A 19,352-nucleotide genomic window follows, 5' to 3' on the forward strand; every position below is an offset into this window, starting at 1 on the left:
AATTTGAGAAAGCACGGAAACATGCGAATAAATCTGTTTCTGCTTACATGAGAGAATTTACAATGGGTTTAATATACAACAATAACTTGCGTTACAACATGCAAGACATCTACAGAGGGGATGGTGTGCACTTCTCCGATGAGGGGAAAAGAATATTCCTCCTGAATTTAAAACTGTGCATTGGAACCTACTTGTAGGTACCTAAATTAGCCACAGAACCCAATAGCTCTTTTCATAGCTACCCTACCTCTGATAATTCGAAACGTTTATCTTTTTCTAGCTTTTTTTTCACCAAAGTACGCTCCCCAATTCCCTTACCGGGCGCTCCCCATGTGTTTTTTTTTTGCCTATATGAGCGTCCTAAGCCCCCCTCAGAAAACCTAGAGGGTCACAAAGTGTCTACCGTGCCCCCTTCTACCCATTCCGAACATTGTTTGTCCTCCATCTTGTGTCTCAATTCTACCGAAACACAAAATGGAGGACTCCCGTAACGCTGCCGGTTCGCGTACCGGGGCGCACACCGGTGAGCGCTCGCTAAAAAAAGGTGGTAAAGTAATTTACAGATAAACCACTGGAGACACTTTCATCAAATATAGAATAGGCCCTACTACATAGTCCCTACCATTTACCCAAATTTGTTTTACCCAAATTTGATGGAATTCCATTGAGAAAATTATGCTGTAGGCCTGACTAAATATCCTGAGGTAAATTACATAACAAAAACACTTATGAAGTGTTAGAATTGACAACCAATTAAAATGCTATTTTCATATTCTACGATTTTTTCCTGACATTTGATTGGTTATGTACCTGAATATATATAAGGAGAGAAACAGCCATTTTGACTACTACTTCCTGAAGTACATTTCAAGAGCATTTCCACTGACAACTTAAACTTCTTTTGAAAGGTAAGATGTTATTTTAAAAACTGAAGTATGTTGTGCACTTTAAGTTAATTTGGAAAACATTTTCTGATAGTTATATACTATCCCTCTGTAATAGTTATAGAATGAGATAGGCTTCTCTGTTATAGTTATGGATGGAGTTAGGCTTGTCTTGTATAATTATGAATTTACTTAGGCTTTATCACATACACTTTTTATATTTTTACTTCCACTCTGATACCATACACTGCCCAAAGATAAAATCACTGTTAAAAAAACCAAAGTACCTGTCTGAACTTAAACCCAACAGTGCCCTATCTCTACTGATATATTTTTTTTAAATGCAAATTACAGCACAAAAATGGAAGGAGAGCAAATAAATTCCATCGAAATTGTTCTGGAAAGCAACAATGATAAAGTAATTGAACCCAATGACTCAGAATTCATGGATGAATCACGGGACTATGAACTACTTCAATGTGACCAATCAGTAGATTTCCTGATTGAAAATTAGGACATTTCTGACAATCAAATATTAGAAGTTCTGTTAAATTTTGAAAAATAATCTGAAAAATAAATTTATATTTAATAATTCAAAAATTGTTTGTGACATTATTCATTTTTATATGTATTTTTTAAACTAGTACCAAATTGATTATAATGTAAAGTCAGACTTTAAATATACTGTGCAACTTTTTTGTGTTACATAGTAAGTTTGCTCATAGTTACTTCCTTTCTCCCACTATTTTATCTCCAATGTGTATTTAACATCTCTTTATCATCTCCTGCCTCCATGTTCTTTCTGCTTTCCTCACAGACTATGCTATGAATTCCATATACCACAATAACTTCTGAAACAACATGCAAGATATCTACAAAGGAAACAGCGTATATTTATTTTTAGACTCTGCATTGGTACCTACATGTTGGTACTTAAATAATTTTTTTTTTTTTAAATCAATAAACATACATTATTCGAACATTCCTTCATTCTATTTTCCCTATATTACGCTCCCCGGACCGCTTCCCGGTGCGCGTACCGAGCTCTCCCCCCCGCAAAAAAAACGATAATATAATTTTTTTTTTTGCCCCGCGGGGCCCTTTTAAAGCCCCCTCATCAAACCTAGGAGGTCAGGGAGGATGTACTCTGCCCCCTTATGCTCATTTCCCCCTTTGTTTTTGCCACCTCTTGTGTCTCGATCCTACCGAGACACAAGATGGCGGCCGCTCCGAACTGTTTAGAATGTTCAGTCACCGGGGAGCCAATCCGCTTCTCCTTGCGAAGTTCCGTTACGCGTCAGGTACGCGAACCCGGGAGCGAACCGGGACGCTGTCACAGATCTATTTTTTAAAACGGTAATTTCTCAAAATCCACTGGAGCACATATATTGAGACATAGCAAAGGCACGTCGGGCAAACCATATCTACAATTTTGCCAAGTTTCGTGTAAATCCATTCAGCCGTTCGAGCTAAAAGTGATTCCAACCGCCCTATGGAAAAATGAATGGGAAAAACGCGTTTTGGGACCCCCTTTTTTCTTGGCCCCCCCTTGACGAAACCCCCCAAACTTTTCAGGGGCTGCTCAGAAACAAAATGTGCCATTTTCCTGAATATTTCAGCCAATTCCGTCCACAAACGCCAAAGTTATTCAACAGATTTTTCAGAAATCCCATAGGAAAAAAAATCCTAACTATATATACCTACTGGCGACCGCCATTAGGTAATGCATACATATACATACTAGCAGCCCGCCCCAGCGGGGCAGAAGAGGGCTGGGGGCAGCATTTCAGGCTTGCGTGCACCTTACCTCAGCGCTTGCTCCCAGTCACACAAACCCAGGCCCCCGCTGCAGTCCGCTTCACTTCACCGCCCCCCCACTACTCTCACTTAAATGTCTGCACCAAACGTGAAAGCCGTTTTAAAACCCCATTTATTTAGCTTTCCCGCTCCAGTCCGCCTCACTTCACCGCCCCCACTACACCAAGCCAGTCTACACGTCCCGCTGCAGTCCGCTATTCCGCTCCATTTCGCTCCTCCCCGCGTTTCACATACCTCATGGCGCTGCAGTCTTGCTACGTTCTCCGCTCCTCCATGCACTGTTTTACTCCATTCCGCCTTACTTCACCGCTCTTCCCTGCGGTTCACGTACCTCATTCCATCCAGTCTGGCTAAGTTCTCTGCTCCTCCCCGCGCTGTTGTCCGCTCTTCCTCGCGTTCCTGTCCTCCGGTCAGCACGCACGTTATTAGCGCTACTTCTTAGAGACTACTTTTTTTTATTGTTTAAATAACGTTTATTTTTATTTTTTTTATAGCCTATGTCCATCTACTGGACCCCCCCTTTCCAGCGCTGTATTGGGTGTGGTGATTGGTGGTGTACTTTGAGTTTACCTGGCTCAAAAAGGACACAGTTCACTTTATAATAGTAGTATAGATATACATACATTCAAGCATACATATACACATTTTTTTTAGAGAACAAACTTTTACTCAATAGATGTGTACAAAAATATTTGAAAAGGTGAAAAATTTGACAGCTTTACGGATATGCATTTAATGATCTTTATATTTTAACCCTGTCAAACAAGAACCCCACTTTTGCCTCACCTTGGCAGCACAACAGGCTCTAGTAGTGGGTCTTCTTTCCTCTAAGAATATCCGTGCATTGTTGAGGTAGATTTAAGTACCTGAATTCTAAGACCTCAGGAGCCAGATTTCAAGATTAAGAGACCTGGGATTTGGATGCCCGACTACTCCCTGTTTTCAAGTGAGAAGATCCTCCTTTTTGGGCAGTAGCTGGTGTGGGACTACTGACAGCTCTAGTAGTGTGAAACATGGCTGTTGAGCTTCTAGGATGAGCATTTGAGAGGTGTGCCAAAGTTTGCAAATGACAAACTGAAGCAGAGGGAGAGGTGGAAAACCGTAAGCCAGTATCCCTAACAGACTCATCCATACTGCGTTGCCCTTGGACTGTGGGAACCTGGAGGCGAAGTTTGGGCATTTTGCATTCTCTCCTGTGGTGAATAGGTCTAAGTCCGGGTGATCTTTTAGAATCAAACAATTTTATTCAGCAGACACGTAGCAGTGAACACAGCTGGGCTGCCTACATCCACAGGCCGGCAGAGCGGAGTCAAATTGCACATAATACAGCCATAGGGTCTACAACCCGGAGGGCGACCCGGCGAAGGTGGGCTAACAGCCATGCGGTGAGTCCATGTAGGGAGGCGAGGCTGCTTTTTGTCAAAACCAGAAAAGAAAACAACCCGAAAGAAACCGGACCCTCCCACCCCCCCAGTACCCAACCAACTCTAGCTCCCCCCCCCCCACCCCTCCCACCCTCTCCGCATCAGCATAGTTCAGAGAACCCTCAAAGTCCAGGGGTCAGGGACCCCGTTGCTGCCCTCAGACGACCTAGCAGCAATCATGCAATCATGCAACAGCCCCGGGCGGTTCCAAGGGAATGAGTTGTAAAATCTGGAGGAATTTGGGGCACGTGACCTCACGCAAGTCCCGGGATAACAGGTGTATGAAGGGTGCCCAAAGCTTAGCATATGTGTCCCCTTTACCATCCACACACAGGGAAAGCCTCTCCATCCCCAGAAGCAGCCACAGGCGCCTAATCCAATCCCTGGGGTCAGGGGCGTCCAGTGAGCGCCACTTCGAAAGGATCACCAGGCGCGCCGCCAGAAGCGCCAGCGCAATCTGTCTACCTCAAGGGGAGCGCAAGGGAAACGCCTTAGGGTGAGGGAGGCCCAGTAGTACATATTCCGGAGCCCTGGGAAAGGTGATACCGAAAGCATTGTCTATGTCATCTAAAACTGCTTGCCAGTAGCGCACCAGCTTGGGACAGTGCCAGAGCAAATGGGAAAGAGTGCCTGTAGCGCCGCAGCCCCTCCAGCAAAGCTTCGAGCACTTGGGGTCCCACCCATGGAGCCTCGCCTGTGTGTGGTACCAGTAAGTTACGATTTTGAAGGCCGCTTCAGCTCCCGACACAATCGCCGCTGTGTGGTGCGCGCAATAGAAAATTTTACCCCATTCCTTACTCGTCAGGGGGCGGCCCAACTCCGTCTCCCAACGAACTTGTGCCTTGGAGCGCTGCGGGTGGTGGCATTCATAATGAAGGCATACAGCTCGGAGATAAGTTTGCGATCGTCCTTCTTGAAGACCACCCAGCGTTCCAGAGGTGTCATTGGTCGAGACATGTTCGCGATGTTATCAGGAAGCGTAACCCAATGCGCTACCTGCGAGTAGTGGAAGGCGTCAGCCACGGTCAGCTCGAAGTACTCCCGGCGCAGAGTGGTGAACGGTATCAGCCCCTCCAGTTGAAAGAGGTGACCCACTCTCTTACAACCCAACTCCCTCCAACGCTGGAAGACCGGCGAGTCGCACCCGGGGGGGAAGTCCGGGTTGTCAACGATAGGCGTCAGTGGGGATGGGAAAGTGGTCCAGCCGCGCCCGAGAGCTAGACGATCCCACACCGCCAGGGTCGGGGAGGTCACCAGGGAGGAGTAAAGGCCCCAGGATCTGTGCTTGCGCGGGAGCCATAGCTCGCGCCAGATGTTGCGCCCGGCCACAGTCTGGTCCATGAAGAGCAGTGCTTGCTGGACAGAGGCCTATTCCATTCCAGAATGAAACGTAGGCACGCCGCCTGGTAGTACGCCTCCACGCACGGGAAGTTAAGGCCGCCGTCATCTCGCGGTGCCATGAGGCGGTCAATAGCAATGCGAGGGCGCTTATGGTTCCACAAAAATGTGGTCAGCAACCGCTGGAGCTTTCGCAGGGTTCCCGGGGGGGGGGCGCAAAGGCAGCATCTGGAAGAGATAGAGGATGCGGGGAAGGATTGTCATTTTGATTGCCGCGAGGCGGCCAAACCAGGCCAGCTGCAGCCGGGACCAGTCCGAGACGGACTTAGCCGTTTGGTCAATGAGGAGCCTGTACTTGAGAGCAACCGTTTGCGTGAGCGTGGGCGCCAGCTGGATCCCGAGGTACGGGATGGCCGACTGGACCCATTGAAACGCGAAGTCGGCACAGAGGTCCCGGACCTCCTCCTCCGGCACCGAGAGGTTCAGGATTTGGGACTTCGAGAAATTGACCTTGAAGCCGGCCACCAGGCCGAATTCTTCTAGCTCCCGGGAGAGATGCCTCAGTGAGGAGCGCGGGTGTGTGAGGGATAGAATGACATAATCCGCATAGAGGCTCACCTTGTGCTCCTCTGCCCCAAAGCGCACCCCCTGTATGTCCGCATTGTCCCGGAGGCGTTGCGCAAAAGGCTCCATATAGAGCGCGAATAACAGGGGCGAGAGAGGGCACCCCTGCCTCGTCCCCCTGGTAATCGGAAAATAATCAGACCGACAACCGTTCACACGAACAGCTGCTCGGGGGGAGGCGTAGAGGCAGCGGACCCAGCTAACAAACGAGTCCCCCAGCCCGAACTTACGCAAGACCGCAAACATATACGACCAGTCAACGCGGTCAAAAGCCTTCTTGGCATCGATGGAGAGGAAGCATGCTTGTGTACGCGACCGGTGAACCAAGTCCATCAGATGCAGGAGGCGCTTGGTGTTCTCGCCGCCCTGGCGCGTCGGCACAAAGCCCACCTGGTCGGGTTCAATGATACCGTCCATAAACGGGCTGAGGCGAGCGGCCAGGATGCCCGAAAATAACTTCATATCTATATTCAGAAGCGAAATGGGGCGGTAGGAGCCACACTCCTGGGCATCCTTGCCAGCCTTATGAATAACAGTGACCACGGCCTCGGCCATGGACGGCGTCACATTCCCAGACTCTCGGAAGGAAAGAGTCGCGTCAGGAAGGGGGCCAGTGCGGGACAAAACTTCTTGTAGAAGGCGGCCGTAAAGCAGTCAGGGCCAGGCGATTTAGCCACCTTCAGGCGCGCAATCGCTGAGATGACCTCCTCGATGCGTATCTCAGCGTCTAGAAACGCAGCCGAGGTCTGCGACAGGGGAGTGATGTCACAAGACTCCAAGTATGCTCGCACCTTGTCCGGGTCTGGGGGGTCAGCAGAGTAGAGAGCTTGGTAGAAACGCTGGAAGCTGTCCGCCACGCGTGCGTCGGCCACCTGTATCACCCCATGTTCGTCCTTGACGGATGACGCCATCGTTTGTTGCGTTTGCGCCCTCAGACGGTGCGCCAGCATCTTACCCCCTTTGTCGCCACTAAGATAAAATTTATGCCGCAGTCGGAGGAGCGCGTATTCGGCCCTGTCAAGGTCAAGGTGTTTCAGCATGCGCCGCTTCGTTTCCAGTTCCCTCCAGACCCTTTGCGCCCCGGTCCGTTTATGTATCGCTTCCAGCCCGTGAACGTCCCTCTCGAGTTCCTCGCGCTTCTCTCTGCACGCCTTCGCTAACGAGGCCGAGATCGCGATGCATTCCCCCCGCACCACCAATTTAAGAGCTTCCCAAACAAAGCTATGCGACATCCCGTCGGTCTCGGTGTCAAAGTAATGTTTGATCGTGTCCTGCAAACGATCCACTACCGAGGCGGAGTTAAGCAGAGAGTCGCGCAGCCGCCAGCTCCCGCGCGCCCGCGTCCCGGACCCTCCCGACAGCATAACCGAGATAAGCGCATGGTCAGAGAGGGAGCGCGGCGCTATCTCCGCAGAAGAGAGCTGGGAAAGCAGGGAAGAGGAAGCGAGGAAGTGATCAAGGCGCGCATAGGACTTGTGCGCAGCAGAGTAATAGGTGAAATCGCGCTCAGCCGGGTGCAAATGCCGCCACACATCATGGAGTCCCCCCTCTTGCAACCAAAGCAGACCCCCTTTGAAAAGCGCGCCAGACGCGTGAGAGCGCGCCTCAGACCTATCAAGCGCCGGATCCATCACCACATTCAGATCACCTCCTACCAGGACCCAAGGATCAGGAGAAGCCAACACATCTGCAAGCGCCGAGGTCAAAAAGGCCTCCTGTTGCACATTAGGGGCATAGATGGAGCCTACCGTGAGTTGGGAGTCCCCCCATTGGATCCTAACCGCCAGAAAGCGCCCTCTTATATCAACCACCTGAGACAGCACTTTACAATGGGCTTTCGCACTGATCAATATCGCCACTCCCTGTCTCTTTGTGCCACAGGAGGACCATATCTGGGTGGGGAAGCGCCTGTCCTTTATCCGCCTCGTGTCTTTGGCGAGTAGGTGTGTCTCTTGCAGGAGACAGATGTCGCCACCTGACCCCTCCAACAGGGAGAGGATCGCCGCTCTCTTGACAGGGCTGTTGAGACCTCGCACATTTAAGCTAACAACTTTCAAATCTCTCCCCATCTAGCAAGCAAGAGAAGCACTCTGCTGAGAGAAACTAGCGGCTGATGCGAAGAACCCCCCCCCTCCCTCCCTTCCCCCGACCCTCAACTACCCCAAAACCCTCCAATTCAAACCCCCCCAAAACATTCCCACCCCAACAACAACAAACCCCGACATGGTCCCCAGGAGCGAACTACCAAGGGGGAACAAGAGTCTGTCAGTGAAGTCCCAAGGGCTGGGGGCATGGACTTACTCCCACCAGCCACCCAGATCCTGATACAGGACAATATACACGGGGAACGTGTCAGTACATTACCCATCAGTGTCCAGTAGCTTGGTCCATCCACTGCCAGCCAGCCAAGATGCACAGAGGAAAGATGTTCAGCCGAACCATTCAGGGCCCTTCGGGCGAAACAGTCACCCTCGACACAGAGGCCACCGCGGCGTCACGCTCCTGCAGGCTGACGGACAAATCCGGGCCCGATGGCTTGGACGACCTGCCCACGGTGTGCCATTCCTCGGAGCGGCGACGAGACCTCGAAGAGGGCGACGGTTGCTCAGCGGCAGGGTCAGCCTGCTCCATTCCCAACAGGTCACGGGCAACCTCCACTGAGCGCACCTGTATCAGCTTCCCTTTCCATCGGAAGACACCCTGCTCCTTCAGAAAAGCCGTGACCTCCCGGAAGCCCCGTCGCTTGGCCAGGGTGGTGGCCGCCAAGTCTTGGTAGAGCACAGGGCGATGGTCACGAAACAGGAGGGGGTCATGCTCACGGGCTTTCCTCAAGATCCTCTCTGAGTTGGAAGTTGTGGACACACACCAAGATGTCCGGGGGGGGTGCGTTGGAACCTCGGGGTAGGCCGACTCTATGGACCCTGTCCAGTTGAATCTCGCCGATCTCCTCGTCTTGTAAGATGTGGCAGAACAGGCCGTCGACGTACTCGCGCAGGTCCGACCCCTCACCTTTCCAAGGGACCGCACGAATACGAATGTTATTGCGCCTGGATCTGTTCTCTAGATCCTCCGTATGCGTTTGCAGGTCGAGGTGCTGGGTGTTAAGGCGAAGGATCTCCTGCTGGAGCCTATGGATGTCTCCCGCCGTGTCCACGTCGTGCTCCTCGAGGGTCGCTACCCTCTCCCCAATGGCGTCGACATCGCGGCGTACCTCCCGGAGGTCCGAGGCTAGCTGCGCCCGGAGTAAAGGCCTTGGTGGCCGGCGCCTCACCCTCCTCCGGCGCCGCCGCTTTGTCAGTCGCCGCCGATGACCGCAGTGGAGAGCTTTTCTGCGAGGCCTCCTTCAGGGCTTTCTCCCTCTCCTTGTCCTTTTTGGTTCTGTTGGCCGTCATGGCGGCGGTAGGCCCTCAGACGCCAAAAGCGCGCCTCCGTGCAGCCGCCGGGCGGGTAGCAGGTTCCGCAAGCGTAGCGCGCCCGGGGTCCCGGGCAACAGAGCAGTCCAGGGGCCAGCGAGCGCCAATTCCGCTGTCCTCGGCAAGGGCTCACCACCCGGAGGCTCTGGTCAGGCTGATGGAGCCGGGGGTGAGGGGAGGGACTACCGCCCCCACACGCTGTGTTCGCGCCTCTACCACCGCCGGCCCAGGCGGGAGGGGGGAGGGGATGCCGGACGGCGCCACGCGGGCCTCTCCTCACCAGCCAGGACACAGGCACGCTAATGCCCCTTCAGTGCCGCTTCTGCCTCACCGGGTTCAGCGCGGTGCACCCCGCCGGGCACCCTCCACCGCCGGCCTGGGAGGGGGGAGGGGATGCAGGACGGTGCCACGCGGGCCTCTCCACTCTGGCCAGGGCTCAGGCACGCGACCGCCCTCTCAGCGCCGGCTCCGCCTCACCAGCTGCAGCGCGGAGTACCTCGCCAGGTGTCTCCGTCGGCCGCCGACGACGACGAGCCTCCGCCGCTATGCGGCGCAACAGCAATGGCGGTTCGCGCGATGCGGCACCAGTGTAGGCCGCTGAGCCGGGGCCCACAGTAGATGGCGCGCGAACCACGGCCTTCAGGCGTCGCGCCGGCCTCCCCGCCACTCTGCGCCGTGTCCGCCTCTCCGGGGCTGGGGCGCCAGGAACCGCACCAGCGGCTGCCGGATCGTCTCTCAGGCTGCCGGCGATGCTTTTGAGACAGCAGCATGGTCCCCTGCAGGGCTGATACAGAGCGTTGTAGAAGCGGCAACGGAGGGACCGAGAAAGACGTCCTACTCCGCCGCCATCTTGGCCACGGCCCCCGGGTGATCTTTTTAGGTTGATTTCCCACTCGTGTACCAATTGTCTGCTGCGGAGATCTGCCAAGCTGTTTTTCACTCCTGGTATATACTCCGCTAAGATGTGAATCTTATTTGGGATAGCATACCTCCAGATGGTCTAATTAGATGATAGCGGAGATTTGGTTCCCCCTCCCGTTTTTGTACATAGTAATCAGGTCTGGTTTCATGAGGATCATTTTGCCAGCGAGATGGAGGGAATACTTTCAGCACTAGATGAACAGCTAGCAGCTCTAGGTGATGGATATGGAGATGTGCTTGTTTGGATGTCCAAGTCCTGTAAATAAGCTCCGTACACAGAGATGCATCTGTTATGTTCTCTGCTTAACTGGGCCCAGAAAAGGCAGATTCTTAGAATCCCACCATTTTAGAGAGGTACGCTTGATGGATGATCAGCATTAGATCCTCTAGCGAACCCTCCGCTCGAGTCCCTTGATGCGCTAAGCAGTCCTATAACTGACACATTGAGTCTGACATGCAGTACTATGGCTACACATGATGCCATAGCGCCTGGAAGCGGATTGACTGCTCTGTTATTTGCATTTTTTTGAGTGAAACTGTAGAATTTGTATTGTGAAGGATTGGATCCTTACAGAGTTTGGATAAGCTATCCCGTTCTTGAGTTGAGGATGGCTCAGAGATACGGTTGTATCCGAAGTGGCTACTGGTGAGATTTGACTGCATTGACCGTGAAACTTAGCTGGTTGAGTAGGTGTACAGTTATCGGGTACGTTGAAAGCACTTCTGTTGAGTAGTGTTCTTGATGTGCCAATCATCTAGGTACAGGAAAATATTAATGTTTTGTCTGCATTGAGTGAGCTGCTGCTACTACCAGTAAGCATTTGGTAAATGTACTTGATGCTCTGGTGACTCAGAATGGGTGCACTTTGAATTAAAAATGTCTATTTAGCACAAATCTGAGATATTGACAATGTGCTGGATGAATTGGGATGTAGAAGTAGGCATCCTTGGGGTCCATTGCAGCCCTGAAGTAGCCTTGTTGTAATGTCAGAATTACATTTTGAAGTGCGACCATGTCGTAGTGTTTGGATAGACTATCTCCGTTTAAGGGTCTGAGGTCAAGGATTTGTCCAACACATGTCCTTCTTGGATACAAGGAAGCAAATAATAGACCCCTGTACCTCATGACTGCACAAGTTCTATTGTTCCTTTTTGTAATAGAGCTTGAATTCCCCCTTTGTGGAGCTATTGGTTGTCTGATGAGTCTGGGTTGGAATGGTTGGAGGTGTTGATGTGAGCTTCAGGCAATAACCATGTTGGATAATATCAAAAACCCACTTGTTGGATGTTATATTTTGCCATGCTGGAAAGAACGGATGTAGTCTCCCCAACAAGTGCAGTGTGTTCGGGGGAAGAATGGTGGACAAGTCAAGGTTTGGTGTTGGAGATCGTAGATTTTAACTTGCAGATTCAATTCAAACCACACAGGAGCTAAGAGGGAAAATGGAAAGGGTCGCCCTCCACTCAAACTGTATTTCAAAATAAAGACCCAATCCAATCGCGTGCTGCTATAACAGTGACAAAAAAAGGGGGGTATTTATTGGAAACCTTCTCCCCACTACACTCTTATAAACATTATAAGGAGGTAATGCACTGTGCTCCGCTCATATAAAAACACCTGTTCTCCCTGGCAACACCTCAGAACACCCACTCACAATGAGACAACCCAGTGTTGGTCACACACGTCCACCACAAATATTAGACGTTCCTCATAATAGAGAGAAAATATGTGCGAGAAGCAAATGACCCCTCACGGAAACACCACCATCGGGGTAACTGGTATGAAATTTCCAGACAGGCCCCTGACTCATCATCGGTGGTCACTTGCTTCTCAAAGAAAAGTGAGAGGATAGAAAAGATGTGTCCAAAACAAACAACATTTAAAGTGACAAATAGTGAAGTGCAGAAAAATCTGCTGGTGACAAACAAACACAAATAACAGAGTGCTGTGCTGCCGTATTCTATTAGAGGTGTGACTAGCGATTGTACCGCAGTTTGGAAGTCTTTGGCTGGAAGGAAGGGTTTAAGTTTCCTAAGGGTGTTGATTTGGTAGTTCGCTCCCTTATTTGCTTTGTTGATGTGTTCCTGCATGCTGAGATTGGTGTCAAGTGTTATGCCCAAAGATTTTGCTGAGTTCACGATGGTGGGTTGAACATTGAGTGCCGTTAGGTGTTTAAGCCACATTTGTGCGGTAGTGATCTTCGCGGGAGGTGAGATCAGAAGGAACTCTGTTTTAAGGGCATTGAGTTTGAGATGATTCGCGGCCAGCCAGGATTGGGTGCTTCTGATCGTTGAGTTCAAGAGCGTGATGTCTTTGGGTGATTGTAGTTTGAGATAAAGTTGGGTGTCATCAGCATACATGTGGAAGTGTACATTGGATTCTTGTAGCAAGGTGGTGAGAGATTCCATAACTAGGTTGAACAAAGTTGGGGATAGGCAGGATCCTTGTGGCACGCCTAGCGATACAGGTCTTGGCGCGGACATCAAGTTGTTGCTCTTGAATTTCTGCGACCTGTTATGCAGAAAGGACGTGAACCATTTGAGCACAGTTCCAGATAGGCCCATTCTTGTGTTTAATAGTTCGAGTAAATTTTCATGTTTGACGGTGTCAAATGCGGAGGAGAGATCAAGGAGGATGAGGAGGCAGGTATCGTTATGATCTAGGATTTGAAGGGCGTCGTCAATTATGTGAGTCATAGCAGTTTCAGTACTGTGATTTGCTCGGAAGCCTGATTGATGAGAGTTGAGGAGATCAAACTGAGTAATGTGTTTAGTCAATTGTATTTGTGCGCATTTTTCCAGCAGTTTGGCAAGAGTCGGAATGTTGGTAATGGGACGGTAGTTGTTTAGGTCAGAGGGGTCGGCTGTAGGTTTCTTTAGCAAAGGTGTGACTTGTCCAACTTTGAGGGAGTCGGGAATGGTCCCTTGCTGAAGTGAGCTGTTAATGATTTTAGTCCAGAGTGGAAGGAGCGACGGGGTAAGGACTTTGACAGAGTTAGCAGGAAGGGGGTCCGTGAGGTGATTGGATGGTTTCAAGTGCTGAGCAGTCTGCCAATTTCTTCTTCTGTGTAGGTGACAAAGGTTGACCAGGTGGCATTGTTTTTTGGTTTAGTGGGTGCTATGCAGTGGAGTTTGGGATAGAGGCTTGCGTCCATGAGGAGATCATTCTTTATGTTGTCAGTTTTTTGGTTAAAGAACGAGGCGAAGTCTTCGCAGGAGGGAGCATCGCACATAGTGTTGAGAGGTTGGGGTTGTTCTTTGGATTGTGTTCGGATAAGCTCAAACAGATTTCTCGGACGATTTTTGGCTTGGTCGAGCTGACGGCTGAAGAAGTCTGATTTAGAGCGTTTTATTTTCCTGAAGTAGGCATTTCTCTTTTTCTTCAGGGTTTTTAGGTTCAGTGCAGAGGGAGCTTATCTCCAGGTGCGCTCTGCCATTCGCATGGCGCGTCTATCGTCATTGAGACTCCCGTCGTACCAGGGATTGGAAATCTTTGCGGAGGCTTTTTTTAGCTGCAAGGGTGCGACTTCATTGATTATTGCGGTCATAGTGTTAAGATAGTGATCAGACAAGGATTGGACGTCCTTAACGCCAATAGGAGGAAGCAGTAAGTTACAGCTGTTGGGGGGCAGAGAGTTTGAGTTTAGTTTTTTCATGTCTCTTTTCCAGACTTTGGGCCTGGCGGATTGAACAGGGTTAAATCATTGATGAAGAATGTGATAATATGATGGTCTGACCAGTCACAGGGTTGAATAGATTAGAGTTGGATAGAGGCCTCTTTGGAGATGATAAGGTCGAGGATAGAGCCTCTCGTGTGTTGGACTGTTGCAAATTTGAGTGAGGTCAAGGGCGTTAAGGAAATTCTTCAGACCTTTTACCACCGCATCACTATGATCGTTCCAGTGGAGGTTGAAGTCACCAAGGTATATTTGTGTGAGTTGTCGCCCGGAGTTGGTTGAGATCATATCCATGATTTGTTGGGAGAAGGTAAGGTTGTCGCCGGGTGGGTGGTAAACGCCGTGAAGAGTGCAGATCTGTTTGCCCTCACTGATAATATCGAGGCAGATGTATTCACAGGAGGTTGGGGAGGGTAGGGAAGGGGAAGTTACTTTCAAGACAGAGGTTGCTCCTGTATATACATGAGATTCCGCCACCTTTTTTATTGCCAGACCTGTCAAGTCTAGCGATGTGGTAGTTGGGGGGGGGGGGGGGGAACCAGAATGTTCATTATAGGTGTAGAAGATTCTGTTAGCCAGATACCAGCAAGGTTCATGTTTGCGCTTTATTAAACTTTACAAATAAATAGTATATGCATATACATCATAAACACATACAAGTCTCATTGTTCTTTCATGTTTTCTAGGAGTATATCTACCCGCGGCCCAAGAAGATTTTCTCCATCAAAGGGAAGTTTTATCAGGTTTTGTTGTACCTCAGGTTTGAAACCAGATGCCCTTAGCCAAGCATGTCTCCTGAGAATGATGCTTGTATTGACCCTCTGGCTGCTATCAAGCACACAGCCGGTGCTAGCGTTTGCTATAAGTTTGCCCTCTGCGGCAACCTAGTATTCCCTAGTCTTTGTATTTATCTGGGCGATGCTGGAGAATGCTATCCATTTTGTCCCAGCGGTCTCTTGTCATTATCAGGATAAAAGGGCAATGGTGATTGCAATCCTCCAATGGATGGCAGATTGTGCTGCCATTCTTACCTGCTGAGTCCATTCATTTACTCTACTTGTGTGGCAGAGACTCCTCCACATATTTAGGAGTTCTCATTTTCTTGCTGGTGCCACCACCAGTGAGTCTGGTATAAGCGTTGCTTTAATATATGTAGGGTCACCTGGGAAAGGTTTGTATTTTGTAGACACTGGATCATACTAGGTCATTAATGTTGTGTGCACCCAAGCATCGCTTTAGGCATAGGGAGAGATTGTGTTGACCTCTGCGTAGATGACATGGTGTCAAACAGGAAGTAGTCTTCCACTTGTTCAGTGTTAAGTGGCACATTGTGAAATGTTTCTGCCCTCTTAATCACTAACTCTGGTGTCAAGGTGTCATGAACTGGTGACATCTGTAAGGGATCAGGCACTGCTGGCAGGGATGGTGGACTTGTGTGCAGTAGACCATTTTTTTCCCTTTCTTTTTATTTAAGAAGTTTTCTATAGCACTGGCCAGACCCAAAGGTATCTGGGCGCTTTACAGCAGGAGGGAGGGAATTCAAATACAGGATAATAGAACAAAATAAACATTCATAAGTGTTCAAAATTTAGAGTTGTGCTGAGCGTCTGAGGTGCGTCGTTGAGGTAGAGGTGTCTAGGGATCCGAGGTGCGCCATTGAGATAGAGGTCTAGAGGTAAGCTCGATGCATAGACAAAGTTTTAGGCTGAAATTTTCTCCGAGTGGCGATGAACCAAGGCAATGGGTGCGCGATGTCAGGTGACTGCCAGGTGGAAGCATGTGAGTCATGGATCTGAGTTTGGGACACGGTTAAGGTAGAGGACTTTTAGGAGGCTTTTGAATTTTGGAAAGGAGGGGGTAGTTCTGATGTCAACAGGGATGGAGTTCCAGATTTTGGGAGTGCTTCCTGCAAAGGAGCGGGCTGCGGTTTTTTGTTTGCGTGTTTTCAGTGGGTTGAGTAAGAGGGAGTTGGAACTCCCGAGGCTTCTAGACTGGCCGGCTTTCCTTTTAGATTCTGATGGAGTGTTTTGGTGCAGATGGTCTGCTTGAACCAGATGTGCTTGGCTTAGGATTGATGACATCCTGAAAGGCTCTTTTTTTAGGCGTCAAGGCCAGACACTTAACAGCCGCTTGATGCAGACATGGCCCCAAAGGCAGCGGTGGCCCAACAATAGGATTTGCCTTATGAGATGTGCAGTTTGGCCAGTCCCAGCTGTGGTCGAGTGAGGTGGAGGGGGCTCAGTACACACGGGTTGTCCTGGAGCAATGTCCTTCTGCTCCATCTTCAACTCAGAGCTGTGATCTGAAGAGATGTTGCCCTCATCTGCTGCAGCAGGATGTGCCTTAACCTGAATGACTGTAGAGGTCCTGTGTGGCCTCTGATACATTTCAAGTTTTCTTGCTCTTGGATCCTGTAATGTCTTTTTGGATCAAAAAGACTTGCAGGCCTTGCAGGTTGTCTTCTGGAGTTCTGAAGACCAGCACAAGTTACACACCTGGTGTAAATCGGTGCATGAAAAGTTGGCTTGACAAGATGGGCATAAACCAAAGGGAGACATTAATCATTAATTGGACATCTGTTGGAAAGAACTTAGACGAGAATGGCCATCCCAAAAGGCGAAGGTCCCAGTAGACCGCAGTAGAGTAGCAAAAACCTGTATCACAGAAGATACAATGAGTCGCAAAGAAATAAAATAGCCAAGAAAGAAATGACTCACACAGATTGACTCAAAGGACAAAAATATATTTCCACTACACCATTTCAGCTTCCGCCTCAGGTAGTAAAAGATGGTTTGCTCAATGGCTGCACAGAGGAAGGCAGAAGCTGAAATGTAGTGGAAATATAGGTTTCTCCTTTAAACACACACACACATACTCACTACTATCAGGCATGTGTATAGGCGGCATTGAACTCCCCACATCACAGCCCCAGTGTGTATGTGAAAGATGGCACGCCAGGGTGCATTTTAACCACTACATGAAGAAAAACACTACTTTAAAGTTGCCTTACTGACAACTCTAGTGTGGTACAAAATTACCCATTGAGAAATCTGCATAATTTAAATTGAACCAAAATTCTATTCTATTTCTAGAGGCCAACCTGTGAATATTGTGTAGACAAAAACAAATTGCTTCGAATTTCAAGGGCAAAGGTCAAGGTCTACAAAAGAAACAAAAAATTGGGTTCAATATATTTATTTTTAGCATTTTTATCTTTGTAGAAAATCGAGAAAATCATTTTAACTATCTGCAGCTTGCTGCTGTGCTCGGAGGAAGCTTGCTTTCTTCTGAGCCACGCGATCCTTTTTCTGAGCCAGAGACAGTTTTGCACGATTCCACCTATAATCAAACAATAAAACTGTAAGCAAACTCTTGGTGTGAAATGATCTGCTGCAGTAATCTAATGGGTTCACTACAGCCTTATATCAAAAAAGGTACAATTCCGAAGAATAAGAAAGGAATTATAGCAAACATGGCTCCCAATGCTTTCACTCGGCAGTGGAATACAGCTTATATGCAAGCTGACATTTGTGCACAGGATCCTTACCTAGTGTACTATGTAAGGTGGTAAATTATCCATCCATACTCCGCTTCCTAAAAGCCACAATATTTTACAAGTTTCCATAAAACTACAAGTAGAGAGGTTCAGCTTGCCTAATACAAATGAAATCCATGTAATCCTGGTGTGACTGAATAATCAGTGAAATTGGTTATGTATGGCTATCTGTATTTCTTGAAAGGAAAAAACCGTTAAAAGACAACTCACTAAAAACAGAATACACGGCGAAGCAATTACAATGTCATTCTTCGAGCAAACCCTCGCCTAGTTCAGAGTGAAAAAAAGTGTTTCAGTGCAGTCTTATTCGGCATATAATAACTCTGCCAAAAACATGGTACAGGTACATTACGTACAGAGCTTCTAGAATTAGGAAGTGAACTACTACATGCGTTACACTTGCAAAACAATTGCATTTATCACACATTAAAATTCAGGTCTGAAGCTGCGATATAAATGTTAGTTTATCGGCCTGCTCCTCTAAAATGCTTCTTGCATTGGGTCCCAAGTACACCTGCAGAAGCCCAACATACACACACACACATTAGTCATGTGATAAAACTTCAATGAACATTTTCTTTTTCAGTTAGACTCTCAACGGTAAAAGGGCATCATAAACGTTTTTTTTACTCGGTTACACACTGCTCTCGCTGCACAGCACTATCGTGGGTATTCCCATCTCAGCACGGAAATAACCAACCTGAACAATGGGTCTTTAAAGATGGGATATTAAAATAGAGTCAGTGAAAGGCGCTTCGAAGAGGACCAGCCAGCGCTTAAATCAAGTAATCTATAGAAGTACTTCAAACGGTTATATGTTGTTACCACGAATTCCGTTGCAACGCATGCCTTTTCCACGCATGCGTTACCACGGAATTAGTTTTCCCCTCATCTTCTTTGCCACGTCGTTCTTACGTCATAAAGAGGAAGCGGAAGTTTATTCCGCTTCCTCTCTTATGACACTGTTTTCTTCGGCACGGCGGGATCGGTTTTTTATGGGGGGGGGGGGGGGGGGGGGGGGGGGGAAGACCCCCCCCTAACCCCCCTTTTTAATCCTTCGGTTTTTTTTGTTCGTGGTAAATACGATCGTTAAAGGCATACGCGTTGGAAAGACGTTTACGTGGTAAGTGACTCGTTGTAAACGTTACGCGTAGTACTGCCTTCGTTGTTAATGATGTTTCCCACTTCAAACAGCCAATAGCTTAACAAACCAACCCTGGATGGACATCTAAAAGGAAGAGCTTAGAAAAGGTAGGGTGGTGCGGTGTTTGGAACAGTTTAACAAAAAGTTACTCTGCATAAAATCTGTGGCCACATTACCTCTTCTTTTTAACTTCTTTTGCTGGCTTCTTTTCATGAACTGGATTCTCACGTATACCAGCATGGGCTTTTTTGTACATTTCTTCCATCTGCGAAAGATCAAACAAATGTTAAATTCAAACAAACAAGTATACACAAAGATGACATACAAGGCCCCACACTAAAAAGGAGGATGCCCGACTACTCTATATAAATTACGTTTTCCTAAATGTGTTACATTTCATCAATAACTAAGCCACAAATATAGAGAAGGGGGCCCCCGTTTCAATGTTTAACAAGACTGTATCCATGCAGTAGCAGACTGCAAAGAGTACAGTACTCCAGTCGCGGCCCGTGCATGTAAGAGGGGTGAGGCCAGGAATTTGGACTGACGATGG

General features: G+C 48.7%; 1 protein-coding gene across 2 annotated transcripts in view; it reads right to left on the reverse strand.

The window, feature by feature from the left end:
* Positions 1 to 17,278: 17,278 nt before the first annotated feature.
* Positions 17,279 to 19,352, reverse strand: part of RPL5 (ribosomal protein L5) — a 33,875-nt gene continuing 31,801 nt past the window's right edge. For both annotated transcript variants that reach the window (XM_086953927.1, XM_086953928.1), the window contains 2 exons: positions 18,976 to 19,064; positions 17,279 to 17,438 (listed from right to left, as the gene is read on the reverse strand). In XM_086953927.1, coding sequence (XP_086810053.1) covers positions 17,339 to 17,438; positions 18,976 to 19,064 — 189 coding nt within the window. In that variant the 3' untranslated portion in view covers positions 17,279 to 17,338. The remainder of the gene's footprint in view (positions 17,439 to 18,975; positions 19,065 to 19,352) is intronic.

Source organism: Lissotriton vulgaris, chromosome 1_1 (assembly GCF_964263255.1).
Source record: "Lissotriton vulgaris chromosome 1_1, aLisVul1.2, whole genome shotgun sequence".
NCBI classification, from domain to species: domain Eukaryota; kingdom Metazoa; phylum Chordata; class Amphibia; order Caudata; family Salamandridae; genus Lissotriton; species Lissotriton vulgaris.